At 47.2% G+C, this 16,447-nt stretch overlaps 1 protein-coding gene across 1 annotated transcript in view; it reads left to right on the top strand.

Annotated features, from left to right (window-relative positions):
• Positions 1-16,447, top strand: part of ELN (elastin) — a 73,729-nt gene that overhangs the window by 39,766 nt on the left and 17,516 nt on the right. Inside the window, exons 12-21 of the mRNA XM_061605065.1 lie at positions 54-128; positions 1,696-1,740; positions 2,309-2,371; positions 3,450-3,494; positions 4,784-4,879; positions 7,285-7,341; positions 12,299-12,424; positions 15,175-15,213; positions 15,771-15,914; positions 16,005-16,067. Of these exons, the coding sequence (XP_061461049.1) occupies positions 54-128; positions 1,696-1,740; positions 2,309-2,371; positions 3,450-3,494; positions 4,784-4,879; positions 7,285-7,341; positions 12,299-12,424; positions 15,175-15,213; positions 15,771-15,914; positions 16,005-16,067 (753 nt within the window). The remainder of the gene's footprint in view (positions 1-53; positions 129-1,695; positions 1,741-2,308; positions 2,372-3,449; positions 3,495-4,783; positions 4,880-7,284; positions 7,342-12,298; positions 12,425-15,174; positions 15,214-15,770; positions 15,915-16,004; positions 16,068-16,447) is intronic.

Genomic DNA, 16,447 nt, shown 5'->3' with positions numbered 1-16,447 from the left:
GATTAGCTTACTGAGAGCCTCACCCTGTGGGTACTCTTCCTTGGTTGTTGCAGGCTTTGGAGGCGGCTTCGGTGGTCAGCAGCCAGGTCTACCTCTGGGCTATCCCATCAAGGCACCCAAGCTGCCAGGTGAGCCTGTCACCCGGAACCAAATTGCTTTTTGAAAATCCCTCTGTTGGAAGATCTGTCTGTGATCAAAGTGCATCAGGCGTATCTCCTCTGCCAGCAATGTCTGCTCTGAGTTTGGGTCCCATCCAAGGCTGCCAGCTCACTGTGTGTGACTTAGGAAGGTTGCCCCCCTGTCCCAGCCACCATTCGTTTCTTTATTCAGAAAGATGTCTTAATCGCTTTGTGTTCAAGGAACCTCGAAGCGATGTATAGAACATCAAAATCAAATAGAGCAGAACACAATTTCAAAGCATGGTAAAGTAGAGGTCCGGTGCCATGCAAAAGAATGACAAAACCATAGCTCTGCTTCTGTGGAATGGGAACAAAATCCACCCTCACTTGCAGTTATTAGTAGGAGGTACATGTGTTGTTTTTTAAGGGCTGATAATTTGTATCAAATGTGAAAGACAGTGGTGGGGAACATTTTTAGCCTGAGGGCCACATTCCCTTCTTGAGCAACCTTCCTGGGGCCACATGCCAATGGTGGGTGGGGCTAAAGTCAAAACTAGGTGGCACAATGAATTTGAGTTTTACCTTTGTACAGGAGCTAGTTTCTACACACAAACACAACGGCAAGCAACAGCCATGATCAGAATTCAAGGACACCATTGGAGCCAGGAAGAAAAACACTCAGGGAGGGTGCAAAGCGGAGCCAGCAGGGGGTGTGGCCTGCAGAGAGTCCCAGGGGCCAGGCAGAGAGGCCTGCAGGGCCATCCCCATCTCTAACGAAAGGCATGGCATTGCTATGGTTAATTTGTTTTGTTTATCCAGATGGACAGCTTCTCCATCCTCAAAGGCAACACTTTTAATGCAAATGCAAGTCAGCCCTTTGAAATCAAATTGCAAATTGCAAAAAAAGAATGCAGATATTAAAAACCGGGTCTGCTGGTTTCCATAGTGCAATGGCAAATTCAGAGGTGCAGGGTCCCTTCGTGATAGTCAAAGCCATCCCCCCTCTTTTTGCTGCTGGGTTGAGAATGAGCTGCTTGTTGACGCCTTCTCCCACATCAACAGACATCCCTAGGAGCCAATAAGCATGAAATAAGAGATTGTTAGCTACTGAGAAGAGTCATCTCAGTGGCTGGCTCACCTCCTTTCACTCTGATTGGTAGGAAAGGACAAGGAAGCAGGTTAGAAGGCTCTTCTCAGTGCCTAACACACTCCCCTTTCGTGCTGTTTGGCTTGTAGGATGCTAGAGACATAGAGACCCTGCTCCCAAAAATGTAAGGGGTTCAAGACCCCCCCGAGACCCCACACGACTACACTCCTGGGTTTGACCAGCTTGATCATATGCTTGGCATTGGTTGGTGATCAGGCACCTGCTTTGCATGCACAGTGCTCCCGGGTTTAATCCCTGATGGCATCTCCAGATTAAAAGGACCTCCAGTGAGGTGGGTAGTGAAAGGCCTTAGGAACCCCCCCCCCGCCAGCCGTTCTATGCAAGAAGGAGCACAATGACCTGGGCCTGAGGCTATGCCGGCCAGTGCCTGGTGCACATATTCTGATCAATCCGGGATTCTCTTTCCAGGTAGCTATTATGGGCAGCCTTACGGTGCCGGGAAGCAGCCTTATGGTGAGTGGCCCTCTTGGTGTCTGCAGAGCAAAGCCCCAGCAGTGGCCGGGATGGGGGGGGTGATGGAAATAGCTGGAAGTTTGGGGCCGGGAGCCCCTGAATTGCCACCTGGGTTCCAGGCGCCCCACAGACCAGGCAAGCCCTCTGCTAGACATGGGCTTCTCCAAGGCCATGCGATGGGTGCCACAATGAAGCTGGTGGGGAGGGGCATGTCTGTACGACAGATTTTAACCCCATGGTTTTGCGTGAGGATGGTGGTTTGGGGCAGGAGGTGAAACAGGGAATTGAACCCTCTTGGAACACTCAGCCCTTTGTCATCCAGAGCGACAGTCCCAGACAAGTCCCGTGCCTGAGATCTGTAACAGCGGAGCGGCACTGAAGCTGCCTCCGATATCTCAGTGTAGACGTCCAGCTCTTTGCACCCCGGGGGGAGGGAGGAGGGGACTCTGCCGCACCACCCTGAAGCAGACCGGGGAAGTGAAAAACCACCCACACACAAATTTCTTTGGATTTTGCAAAATATTAGTGGTTTCCCCCATGCAGACCTAACTTCTCTTGGTGGTTCTAGGTGCCGGGCCAGGTGGGGTGATCGGCGGAGCCGGAGGGAAAGCCGGCTACCCAACGGGGACAGGTAAGCAGGTTGGACCAGGGCACCATGCCAGCCAAGGCTTCGAGGAGCAGCCTCCTCTGGAGTCCCCTCCCTGTGCTTGTCACCACTGCTGCTCTGCAGAGACAGAATCAACTTGAGTTTGGCATTATGACACACTCCGAGGTTAACATTTGGGGAGGAAGCAGCAAGAGGAACACCACCTTGGTGGGGAAAAGGGATGCTGGAATTCTATTATTATCATCATCATCATCATTATTATTATTAAAAAGGATGAATCCTGTAGTATGATGAGGTGGGGACATGGGAGAATTAAGTTTGCATTTCAAACCGAGTTTATCAGGTTTGCAGTTTCCAAAACTATATGAGAACCAAATCAGAGCCATCCTTTGAAATTTGTTCTTTTAATTTTGCAATGTGATTTGCCAAACAAACAATATTTACAAAGATGCATAAATTAGGGGAAAGTGTGCATAAAAATGAATATATTTGTGAAAATAACATGCAAAGATGCATTATATGATGAGTAAAGGCTGGCAGACATTTGTCCTTCAGTCAAAACTCCCTACAAAAAATGTGTTTATTAGGAGAAATTTGTATTAAAATCATGGAGAATTTAAATAAAATAAAATAAATTGCGTATAGCTGCAGAAACATGGAGATCTGAAGTTAAGATTGGAAAAAATGAGAAGCTGGGAGAACCCAAAGTGGCGGATCCTTCCGTCCCCACGGAATATGGAATACTCTTCTTCTCTAGCCCAGCAAGGCTGTCATGTTCTCCTTGATGTTGTTCTCCTTGATGTTGTTATTGGAGTGTAGCGCAGCTTTCCCCAAACTGGTGCCCTCCTGTTGTTGTTTTTTACTACAACTCCCATCGTCTCCAGCATCACATGGCCATGCTGGCCAGGGCTGATGGGAGTTGTAGTCCAGCAATTATGCCAGGTTGGCAGAGGCGCTTTTGCATCCTAGCTGTCCAAAGCCAGTGAGCCAGGAAGGAGATCTGTGCTTTGGGGCGAGGGAGGAGTGGAGAGAGGGAAGGCTGTCAGCTGAAGAGTCCAGCAAAGTCGCTGCCCTTCTGAGGCTCTTCCTGTCCCTTTTGCAGGTGTGGGAGCACAGGTAGCTGCCGCCAAAGCAGCCGCCAAATACGGTGAGTAGCACAGCAGAGGAACCGCGGAGCATGGTCATGCCACCCACAAGTCCCTCCGCAAATGTGATAATTTTGTTTTTCAACTTGGGACATGGATGGGGAGCCTTTTCTCCCCCCAGCTGGAGGGCCTGATTCCTAGCCTTGTGAGGGCCGCCTGCCACGGGTGGGTGGAGCCAGAGGCAAAAGTGGGCGTGGTCAAAGGCAAAACGCAGAGAGGGCCAGAGGGAAAAGTAGGAGGAGTGATGGATATGGCCCTTAATCTTTGCACAGCAGGAGGTATTCCATAAATACCTCCTAACATAAAAGGCAGAGGGTCTGATTTATTTATTTTGCATCCTGCCCTTCCTCCCAAAGGAGCCCACAAACACCCCACATGCTTCTCCATCCTCCATCTAGGCAAACCAGAGGCAATCCCGCAACTCAGGGATGCCTTCCAGCCAGGAAAGCACCAGAGGAGGGCTGGGGAGGTTTCTGAGGGCCAGAGAGAGAGATCTGGAGGGCCACATCCGGCCCATAGGCTGCAGTCACCCCATCCCTGATTTGGAAACTGCCTCTTTTTAAATTATTTAAAAGGCTCCTGGAACCAGCTGTCTTAATATTCAAAGGAAACATGTTAAAGGGAGTGGGTCTGGTGGGCTCCCCGGAGAGGACTTTGGCAAATGTTATGTGGTGCCAGCATGGACAAGGACCTCCTCGTTGCTTCCGTTGATCAGGAATGCCCCACTGGACATTCCTCAGTGACTCAAGAGAGGGGGAGATTAAAGGAACCATAGAATCATAGAATAGCAGAGTTGGAAGGGGCCTATAAGGCCATCAAGTCCAACCCCCTGCTCAATGCAGGAATCCGATGTAGAAGGTGGGCACCACAACATGTTTGGCACAGGCCTGACTCAGGTTGCCCAGGTGCAGGGATGGGGAATCTGGTGCCTTCCAGGTGCTGCCAGACTCCATCGTCCATCATTCCTGGCCACTGGTGTTCCCCACCAACTCACCCAGGGAACACCTCGCTCAGGTGCATCCTCCATCTCAAAGATGCTGGGCTGATATTTGCCCCTGGACCAGCCCTCCCATAAGGCAGACACTTGCAGGGTGGGCAGCGGTGGTGAGGTGTTTGAGGTCAGGCCTGCTGGCCTCAAGTATGGTGGTGGTTGTGGTCACAATCCCATTGCCGGGGTTGAAGTCAGGCTTAACTGGCTGCCAGATCAGCTTTGGCACAGGAAATGATGGGGGTGCCAGGAAGCCAAATGACTTGGGCTGGCCCTGATTCACTCCTCCTCCTCTCTCCCAAGGTGCTGGGGCTGTGCCTGGGACAGGCGGAGTCCCTGGAGCTGGGGTGCTCGGTGGAGGTTTGGTGCCTGGAGTTGGCGGTGTTCCCGGAGCAATAGGTAAGTCTTTGAACAGATTAATCCTATGATGAGCGCCTTCCCCCAGTATCAACAGTCTTGGACCCTACAATCAGCAGGCGAGGCCTTGTTGGTGGTGCCACCACCAAGTGCTGCTCAGATGGCGCTGACCTGCGACGGGGCCTCTTCAGTGATGGCTCCCTGTTTGTGGAACACCCTTCCAAGTGAGGTGCATCTGCCTCCCTCATTGTTGGCTTTCAGGAAGAATTTGTAAACATTCCTGTTTACCCAGGCATTGGATGGCTGAAGGGTTCCTGGCCACCTGAAGATCACTGAGGAAAGAATATTTTTAAGCTGTGTTTTAGAATATTTTTAGCTGTGTTTTACAAAACTGTGCTTTAGAATGTTTTTGAAATGTAATTGTGTTTTGGGATGTTTTTAACTGTTTTTAGTATGTTTTCATTTTCCTTGTTAAATTGTTTTGTTTAAGTTTGCCCCCCTGGGAGGAAGGGCGGGATATACGTTCAGTCAATCAATAAATGCATAAATAAAATGAACACTGGCGTTGCTGGCTCACAACCTGGAACACAAGTGAGGAACATCAGTGGCACTCCAGATGTTTGGCACAAGTCCCGTCTTCCCTGACCGTGCTGGTTGTGACTGATGGGAGTTGACGGCCACAAAGTTTCCATGTCCCTGTCCTAGAACATGGAGGCAGCATTTTGGGGCTGCCATGGGTAATACGAAAGATCTATCCAACAAGCGAGCGAGCTCGCTGGATCAGATTCAAGTCCTTCTGGCCCAGCATCTGTCTCCAGCAGTGGCCAGCTGGATGCCTCCTTGGGTAGGCTTCCTCGGTACATGGAAGTTCTGTTCGGTGAGCAGCTGCCAGATGGGTCTTCCACGAGGAGGGCTGGTAGTCTGGAGGTTCGGGTCAGGTCAGTGCCTGGAGGGGAGACTGCCCAGAGGGTAGCCACATTTATGCCACCTTGAGTTCTACCGTGGAAGAAACGTAGACTATAAATGCATGAAATGAATGTCAAAGGCCTTTGTAAGAATACAGAGATTGCCTTGCTGGAGCAGGGGACCAACCGTCCCTCTAAGTCCAGACTAGGGTTGGGTGAGAAGTTTGGTTCAGTTCGCGTTTCAAGCTGAATCAAATTTGCGCATTCTGAAACGGTATGAGAGCCAAAACACAGCCATTTGCACTTATTCAAATTCTGTCAGCATTTTGGAGCACCCGTCTCCAATATATACACCTATTTGCAAGTAATTTTCCCCAGTATAATGCATTTTTATATGCATTCTCTGCAGAGCTGGAAAAAGTTACTTTTTTGAACTACAGCTCCCATCAGCCCAATCCAGTGGCCATGCTGGCTGGGGTTGATGGGAGTTGTAGTTCAAAAAAGTAACTTTTCCAAGCTCTGATTCTCTGCACACTTTCCCTTAAAGTACACATTTTTGACTGGAGAACTGCCCTGCAAAATGTGGAGGACTGTGAATTCAAAGTCAGCTGCACTTCGTTTTGAGGAGCACACATTTCTGCAGCCAATTTATTCCCCATCCTGAGAGAAGGGTGGACGATCACCTTCATGCGAATGACTGCAGAGGGGTCTGGACTAGGGATGGAAAGATCTGTCAATTCTGGCCCTCTCAGTTTCTCATTTTGCCAATCTTAAATTCAGTTCTCCCCATTTCTGCAGCAATTTGTGATTAAAAAAAAGTCTCGTGAACATTTGTCAGCATTTTAGTGCGCCATTGGCCAGCACTGGTTCACAAGCATTCCGTCGACCTAACACGCTGGCATCAATTTGAGTTCGTTTTGGATCTGCTAACTGATGCTTTTACTGATCTGTATTTTTTTCTGCTTGGGACAAATACAGATATTAATATCAATATTTTTAAAGGAAACCTTGATATTTTGAAGGAAATATTGGTATTTCCTTTTAAAATGTTGATAGTTTGAAGGAAATATGATTCTTACAACTGATGTTTTAAAAGCGGATTTTTTTGTTTTAAAAAAAGTCAGTTTTCAAAACTAGCCGCATAAATTCACTGCATTAAAATCCAATCCTCGGTGATTGAGAATAGGTGAATTAATGGAAAATTTGGTACCAAATCCAAATTGGGTGGAATTCCAGCACATACCTAGAGCAAACAACTCCTAATAATCCCATTTTTATATGCAGTTTTGACAAATATACCCATTACAGGAGAATTGCATTGCAAAATTTGTAGAAATGTGGATTTTGAACAGAAAGTTCAGTTTAGGTAGGTTTGTCTTTAAATGCTGACTGAATCAACTTTCTTTCCCCATCCATTAACTTCTGAGTAGGCAGGGTTAGGCTTGCAATCTCTGTAGCCCACTCATTCTGAAAACAACAGCCCACCCAGGTTGGCCAGCAGAAAGCTGCGGCTCTCAGCTTCTCTCCCCTTTTTTGCTGCAGGTGGGGCGGCGGCAGCAGCCGCAGCAGCCAAGGCAGCGGCCAAAGCGGCGGCATACGGTAAGTGAAAATGGAAATGGGCTGCCTTCAAGTCAATTCCGACTTATGGGGACCCTACAAATAGGGTGTTCATGGTAAGCGGTATTCAGAGGGGGTTTCCCATTGCCCCCCTCTGAGGCTGAGAGGCAGTGACTAGCCCAAGGTCACCCAGGGAGCTCCATGGCTGTGTGGGGATTCGAACCCTGGCCTCCCAGGTTGTAGTCCAACACCTTAACCACTACACCACACTCAGTGAACTCAGGCAAATTTTTCAGGGTAATGATTTTACAGGCCAGACTCAATGAATGATCTAGGAACAGGGGTCTCTGCAAGACATCTCAGAACATACGCTTTCATTTATTTTTTGTTTCCACTATTTGTAGACTGCTTTTCTCCACAGCTGGCCGCAAAGCAGTTTACACAACAATTAATAGAACAATCCATCAATCGAAAGAATATGGTTTTTAAAGCTAACAGAAGCCGCACAGGTCAAAACATAAGTTCCATAAATAGGCATAGCACAGCTTGCTTTAAATGCCTGCTGAAAGAGAATGGGGTTTTATTAGGCTCCTGAAGTTCAACTGGGAGGCGGCCTGTCTGATCTGATCTTAGTCAGCAGGGAGTTCCACAGATCCAGGCCTACACTACTGAACTCACACAGCTTTGGTCATTACGAGCTGTGCATCCAAGCCATAGGAGACCTGTCACAGAGACTGCCCTGAGGATCTCAGTGAACAGGCAGGGATGTAAAGAATCGGGAGCCCCCGAAGCTATCCTGGGCCCGAGTTGTTAAGGGCCTTGTAAACTAAAGCAAGAACCTTGAACTTGCAGATGGGCAGTGCTTATTAGTATCCTTATCTTGAAACCCGATTTGGGCTGGACAGCCCTTTGAACCTTTGAAGAGAGGCTGTCCTCCTCTGTGAAGTAGGACTTGCTGCCAGTGTGGTCATCTGAGGAGGAACGCACAGACCTGGTTGAATTTGAGCCTTGGCTGAGCTCTGGAACCTGTTCTCAATGTCAAGCTGCAGCACCTGAAGCAATAACAGTACCTCTGAGCATGTGGAAGGTGCCCTTCCCCCAAACCTGTGAGGCAGGAACATAAGGGATTAAAGACAGGGGATTCCCAAACCCAGATTTTCTGAGCTGGACCCTCTATTTTCTAACAGAAATTCCATTCTGCATCCTGCATCCCTGATTTATGAATCCTATTGAATTTGAGGGTGGGAAATTTAGCTCCAGTTGCCCAGGGGCAGGAAAGTGCGCTACCAAGCATGGATCTGCACAAATCTGATTTGGGGAAAAGCAAAGGGGGGGGAATCGTCTGGATAGGCGCCAAGTCAAAAGGTGTGAGTTCAGGCAGGCTGGTGCCCCCAACATCCCCTCCCCCCACTTTTGGAGTGCTTAGTAGTAACTCTCCCCCCTGCATTAAGTATTGCTGCACACACACACACACACACACCCCGCATGCTCAGCTGCACCTGATCGGCTGTGCTGCCCAGAGCTCCGCCTGAGAGTGGCGGTGCGTCCTGGACTGGTGCGGTTTTCCTGGGTTGTCCCAGAACGCCATCTGCTTTTAATTGGACGCAGGCAGGCAGCGGGGAACCGTGCAATTTAGGGATTGAGGAAAAGCCACAGGAGAGTCGGGTTTCACTGGAGGGTGTGTTTGCAAGGAAGAGGGAGACTGTATTCTTTTCCCAGTTTCCGGAGCGCTGAGCGCCCCCTTCTCCCTGCGTTTCAGCTCAAGAGGGAGGGCACCAGAACTGATGGGTCCGCTGTTTTGCTCCTTCAGTTGGGGGGCTCGGGGCGTGACAGAGCAGGCCATGAGGAGGAGTGAACTCCCAGCAGTGACGTGGGGGCATTTGAGACACTGGATTTACTAGGAAGGGCTGTCGCTCAGTGGCAGAGCCTCTGCTCTACATGCAGAAGGTCCCAGGTTCAACCCCCAATAGCATCTCCCAGTAGGGCTGGGAAAGACTCCCCCCCGACACCCTGGAGAGCAGCTGCCAGTCAGGGCAGGCAGTACTGAGCTAGATGGACCAAGGGGTCCCTGGGTGATAACACCCCTCCCCCTCTTTAGATGGGAACGGGGATGGATTAACTTACTTCCACATGTGCTAAGCCAGCCCAGCTGTGTTTGCGGGCCCAGCTGTTTGTTCTGCTGAGTGGGGCCCTGGACTCCTGCCTCAATGTTTCTTTCTAATAGGATTAAGGTTGCCTGGAAATCAATCTTTCCAGCCTGGCTTCCCTTCCCCTCCTCCAATTCTGCAGGAGCTGCCATCTTGTGAAGAAAAGACTCTCTGGACATGATCACAGGCACTCTTTGCAAGTCCCAGGCACTGTGAAGTTTTGCATCTCTCCTGGCCTCCTTGAAAACGGGGATCAATCTAGCGCTGGAACTTGAAGCAGAGAATTCTGTCCCGATTGCATCTGCCAGGGTTGATTCTGGCAGCTCAGCGCTCAAGGCTGGTGTCCTGTCAATATCTCCTTCCCAATATGGTGCTTTCCGGATGCTACAGCTTCCATCGTCCCTGCCATGCTGCTCTAGAGTCACCTTTCTCTCTCTCCATATTTGTAAATTAGTTCGCCCACCTCTGTTTTCTAAATGATGCGGAACAGATCCCCTGCTCAGTTGCGTCAGGAGGCAGGGTGGCAGGGTGAGAGGCAACACGCTTTTTGCTACCAGAGAGAAGCAATAGACTTCGACACCCCCAGCCTGCAGAGATAAGAAGATGGCAGAGTTACCCATCTCATTCTCTGGATAGGGAACTTCCAGGTTTCCACCGAAAGCCAGTTTTGCTCTGATTGTTGTTTTTGTGGTCTCCTTGGGTGTAGAAGTGCAAACTGCTTGTAAAACCAATGAGGACTCCAGGATTTTAGTGTATAAATGTTTAAATGCATGGACAGCATCAGGTGCATCCTCCCACCTCCTCAAGACAGAGAGAAACAGCAAATAAGTGTATTATTCTATGCAAGCATCTCATGTTTTGGGTGGCTGTTTTCCCCCAACATTTAAAACATAGCTGTGACAATACCAAGTGCCAGTGCCAAAACATTCCATTGCCCCCATATTGCAGGTTGAGGGGCTGTGCCTGTGAGCAGTTTATGACAGCCCTGCAGTGTAGTCCACTCACACCCATTTTTCAGGTCAGAGGAGGGGGCTGAGGGTGGTCTGGATTTCCCAGCCAACTGTTCTCCCCCCTCCTATAAAGCACCCCTCAGGTTGCAACAAAGGCCAGCTGCCACTCAGGCCACCTCCCAGCCTGAGTCCTAGTGTTCAACTTCATGTCCAAACCTTGCACTCCACGGACATGCATGCAGCAATGTGGCAGGCTTAAATGTTTGAAAAGGAATCCTTATGCAAATATAACATTTCTCTGCACAAAATAAGACCCAAGGTAGAAAGTACATAAACTGTTTTTGCTGCCACAGGACAGATATGCTGCTGCTCCACCTATCACATCTATGGTGAAATTCTAGATTTCTCCATGGATTCCCTATGGGCACCTCTGACGTTCTCCCCAGAGGAGAGGGGGAGCATGTCCACTGAAACCAGACATTCAGGCTGCAAGACATGCCACACTGCTTTTACCTCTATGGCCCAAGTCCAATTGGAGATGGATCCCACAGATGAAGGAGGCTGCCCTCTAGTGGATCGTTCTGGCTACAGCACATACATGATCCCACAGGGTGTTTGGGGTATGACGTTGAGGTCAGCCTTAAGGCCACATTAATTCATCCCCTTCCAGTTTATTCCAGAATGTATCATCTACTGTACATTCAGAAAATGCCCACGCAATATACAGAAACAGATAAGACACAATGCGGATCACAAAACAGCGTGAAAAGATAAAAACCAAGTAGGATTTAAACTGCAGAAATAGAACTAGACTTATCAGTGCAAACCCAACCCATGTCTATGCAGAAGTAAATTCTGTTGAAATTAATGGGGCTTACTCCCAGGGAAGTGGGGTTAGGATTGCAGACTATCATTGCCTGCCCATTAGCTACCGGGCTTAGTTCAAGGTTCTAGTTGTGGTGTACAGAGCCCTATACAGCTTGGGACCAGGATACCTGAAAAACCATCTTATCCCTTATGTACCCAGTCGATCACTGCTCTCTGCAGGTGAGGGGCTCCTGCAGATACCATCTTATCAGGAGGTCCATTCCACACAACATAGGAAGCAGACTTTTAGTGTGGCGGCACCTACCCTGTGGAATTCCCACCCCTTAAATGTTAGACAGGTGCCATCTCTGTTATCTTTTCAGCACCTACTGAAAACCTTCCTCTTTCAACAAGCCTTTTAAGTAGAGACCTTATCCCAGTCTGCGTCTACGTTGGAATTGCTTTTTAATATATTTTTAAACCTTTTTAAAGCTTTTTAAAAATGTTTTTAAATATGTTTTAATATGTTTTCAATGGTAGTTTTATTTTAATATATTTTAAAGTCTGTTTTTATGTTTTAGAGTGTTTTTATTGCTTTTATTTGCTGCCCTGGTCTCCTACTGGGAGGAAGGGTGGGAATCTAATAAATAAATAAATTGGGAAGGCTTGTGGAAGAAAAGCAAATTTTGCCACAACTGTTTGGCCTTCAGGGGATGTTTTGCAGAAGACCTGTTCCCTCTATAACAATTATCCCCTTTCCTGTTTCCTGTTCTAATACACTGATGACAGTGGGTGATATTCAATGCTAGTCCAACTCAGAGAGGACCCACTGAAGCAAACAGACTTTGCTAACTTAGGTTCATTATTTCAGTAGGTCTGCTGCTCTGAGTAGGACCTAGCTGAATACAACCCTGTTATTCAACAATACTTGGCCAGTCAGATGCCAGTGTTACTAATTATGCTGGCATTCAAAAAATTCATGGTAGTAGCCAATGGGGAAGGGAAGGGCAACTCCCACCACCACCATCCCAGCGGCCTGCTTTTTTTGCTAGCTTCTTTGACTCCCCTCCTCTCTCTCTCTCTCTCTCTTTGCAGGTGGCAAAGCTGTCCCAGGGACTGGTCTTGGTGGTGTCGGTTTTCCAGGGGTAGGTCCAGGTGTTGGAGGAGTGCCTGGAGCCACGCCTGGTGCCGGGGTAGTCCCAGGAGCTGTTGGAGTGGGCGGTGCGTGCCTTGGAGGATTGGGGTGGGAGAGAAAGTTGATCCAGTTGGCTGAATCTATCAAATCTGCATTTCCTGAAACATAGCCGTCCTTACACATTTGGACTTATCTGAATTTTGCAATGCAGTTTGACAACCAAATAATGTTTACGAAAATGCATATATTGTTTTTTTTATTAAAGTTATATCCCGCCCTTCCTCCTAGAAGGAGCCCAGGGCAGCAAACAATTAGTCAAAATTACCTACAAGAAGTTTGCACTAAAATGCTGGAGATTTTGTTTTAAATCACAAATTGCTGCAGAAATGGGGAGAACTGAATTTAGGACCAGAAAGAAATGAGAAACGGATCTCCTTCCGTCCCTGTTGGAGAATTGGTTGGGGAAGGAGAGGAGAAAGCGGAATCAAGGCTTTTGCTTGCTGGAACGGAAGAAATTTAATTTGGTTTGCATTTATAGGTGAACTTAGTAGGGGGACGAATTAGACAAATTCAGTTCACCTATAAAGACGAACTTAATTCACACTTTCTGAAACAATGCACAACCTGACACACAGCCATCCTTTCAAGTTTTCAGTTCTCCAAATTTTGCCAGGCAATTCTCTAACCAAGTTATGTGTGCAAAACTGACTGCTCAGATGAAGTGCCTGTAGCAATGGAAATGCTGGTGAAAACAACATGCAAAAGTGCATTCTGTTAGGGGAAAGGGATTTGCCCAGATAAGCGTGTTGGGCAAAATTGCATGCAAAACTGTATACGCTGGGAGAAATTTGCACTAAAATGCAGATGAATTTTCATGAGGACTGAAAAAAAACACACACTGATGTGGAAATGTGAAACTTAAGACTGGAAAAATGCTAAACTGAGAAAGTGAAACAGACATTTTTGGCTCATCCCTGGCTTGTTGTTGTTATGTGCCTTCAAGTCTATTACAACTTATGGTGATTCTATGAATTGGTGACCTCCAATAGCATCTGTTATAAACCACCCTGTTCAGATCTTGTAAGTTCAGGTCTGTGGCTTCCTTTATGGAGACAATCCATCTCTTGTTTGGCCTTCCTCTTTTTCTACTCCCTTCTGTTTTTCCCAGCATTATTGTCTTTTCTAGTGAATCCTGTCTTCTCGTGATGTGTCCAAACTATGATAACCTCTGTTTCATCATTTTAGCTTCCAGTGATAGTTCTGGTTTAATTTGTTCTAACACCCATTTGTCTTTTTCACGGTCCATGGTATCCACAAAGCTCTCCTCCAACACCACATTTCAAATGAGTTGATTTTTTTCTTATCTGCTTGTTTCACTGTCCAACTTTCACATCCATACATAGAGATTGGGTATACCATGGTCTGAATGATCCTGACTTCAGCGGTCAGTGATACATCTTTGCATTTGAGGACCTTTTCTAGTTCTCTCGTAGCTGCCCTCCCCAGTCCTAGCCTTTTTCTGATTTCTTGACTATTGTCTCCATTTTGGTTAATGACTGTGCCAAGGTATTGATAATCCTTGACAAGTTCAATGTCCTCATTGTCAGCTTTAAAGTTACATAAATCTTCTGTTGTCATTACTTTAGTCTTCTTGATGTTCAGCTGTAGTCCTGCTTTTGTGCTTTAACTTTCATCAGCATTCGTTTCAGATCATTACTGGTTTCTGCTAAGAGTATGGTATCGTCTGCATATCTTAAATTATTGATGTTTCACCCTCCAATTTTCACACCTCCTTCATCTTGGTCCAACCCCACTTCCCATATATGTTCTGTGTATAGATTAAACAAATAGGGTGATAAAATACATCCCTGTCTCACACTCTTTCCAATGGGAAACCAATCGGTTTCTCCATATTGTGTCCTTACAGTAGCTTCTTGTCCAGAGTACAGGTTGTGCATTAGGACAATCAGATGCTGTGGCACCCCCATTTCTTTTAAAGCATTCCATAGTTTTTCATGATCTACACAGGGTGATTTTCTTCAAAATTCCTTGCTCTGTTCTATTATCCAACATATGTTTGCGATATGATCTCTGGTGCCTCTTCCCTTTCTAAATCCAGCTTGGACATCTGGCACTTCTCGCTCCATACATGGTAAGAGCCTTTGTTGTAGAATCTTGAGCATTACTTTACTTGCATGGGATATTAAGGCAATAGTTCAATAATTGCTGCATTCCTTGGGATCCCCTTTCTTTGGAATTGGGATATATATTGAACACTTCCAGTCTGTGAGCCATTGTTTAATTTTCCATATTTGTTGACAAATGTTTGTCAAAATCTGGACAGATTCAGTCTCATTAGCTTGTAGCAACTCTATTGGTATGCCATCTGTTCCTGGTGATTTGTTTCTTCCAAGTATTTTAAGAGCAGCTTTCACCTCACATTCTAAAATTCCTGGTTCTTCCTCATACGGTTCCTCTGTGAATGAATCTGGCATCCCTATAGCTTGCTATTTCCAGATTCATCAACCCAGAAGGAAACCAAAATTCCAGCTCTCCCTGCTGACTCCACTATTCCTGTAGCCCTGGGGGATTTGATTTATTTATTTTGGTGGTAGGGAGTGGGTAAAGTTGCAAGTTAATCGGGAACCCAGGCAATTCGTGTGAGAACTTCCAGTCCTCAGGTTCCAGGTCTGAGCAGAGTTGCATCCTGGCAGTAGGTTTGTATTTATTTTTTTAGTGTGAATTAGCGTCATGGTGTAGGTGATCCATTATACACATACCTGTTTTACCTCCTACCTGATTCTGAGACCAGTCTTTTCTCACTTGTGTCTGCCAGGAGTGAGTCCCGCAGCAGCAGCAAAAGCGGCAAAATATGGTAAGTTGTTCAGCCACAGCGTTGAGACGGTGGGCATGGCGTGATTCTGCAGAAGTGCACTTTGTAGCATTGAGCACTGCATTCAGCTCTCTCAACCCCCTTATGTCTGTTTCAAGTTTCTGGCCCTAATGATGCCAAGTCCATGCTTGGGAAGTGATGTGATGTCATCACGTTCCACATTTCCCTGCTAATATCTCATCCTTCCTCCCAAAGGGCAGCAAGCATAAAACCATTTAACCAGCAAAAGGAAAGCATTCTCAAAACAGTTGAAAACAGTGCAAAGCAATTAACATTAAAACTGTTCTAAAACACAGCTGAAATTGTTCCAAAGCACGTTTAAAATATTCTGACGTACTGTTAAAAACACTCTTTCATCATCTTTGGTTTTCTTTAGCAGGGGTCGGGCCACCGTCTGCTGTACGGGAACCACCCCTTCCCTCAAAGCAGCGCTGCCCACCTCTGAGGTCCAGGTGGCTAACCTAGATCTGGCTGCTTTCAGGTGTCGGGATCTGGTGGTAAACCTAGCTTGTCTGCCAGTTTCACTTCTTCCATATCAGGTCTCGTTCCTGGTGCTGGTGTCGGTGGCGTCCCTGGTATCGGTGGCATTCCGGGTGTCGGTGGCTTTCCTGGTGTCGGTGGCATTCCGGGTGTCGGTGGCTTTCCAGGTGTCGGTGGCGTTCCTGGGGTGCCAGCAGTCCCAGGTGCATTTAGATAAGAAGGTAGCTTCATCAATGTGTGGCTTCTGCAGCTGCCTGCCACCTTGACTATATTTTTAAATGTATCATCAACAGGAGCTGGGACGCCGGCAGCCGCTAAAGCAGCCGCAAAAGCAGCCGCAAAAGCAGCCGCGTACGGTAAGCTGAGTGCCGTAGGACTTTCCTGACAGCACAGAAGCTGCCGGATGATTCAGAGCAGGACAAGAAAATACCAAATTGTGGGAAAGATTTCTTTAGGAAAATGTGATCTCAACTTGACGCTTTAAGGAAATTGTAACACAGCACTTACGATAAGGATGGGGGGGGAATTCTATTCAGTTCGCATTTCAAGCCAAATCGATCAAATCCACACTTTCTGGAACAATCTGAGAGCCGGAACGCAGCCACCCTTTGAAATTTGCACTTATTCCAATATGCTGCTGCTGTTCTGTAGCCAAACCATGCTGACAAAAATGCATATATTCATGGAAAGTGTGGCTAAAAATGAATGCAGTGGTGAAAATAACATGCAAAGGGGC

This window comes from Rhineura floridana, chromosome 21 (assembly GCF_030035675.1).
Source record: "Rhineura floridana isolate rRhiFlo1 chromosome 21, rRhiFlo1.hap2, whole genome shotgun sequence".
NCBI lineage: Eukaryota > Metazoa > Chordata > Lepidosauria > Squamata > Rhineuridae > Rhineura > Rhineura floridana.
Note: the sequence above shows the minus strand (reverse complement) of the source record. Positions and strands in the feature narration are given on the sequence as shown.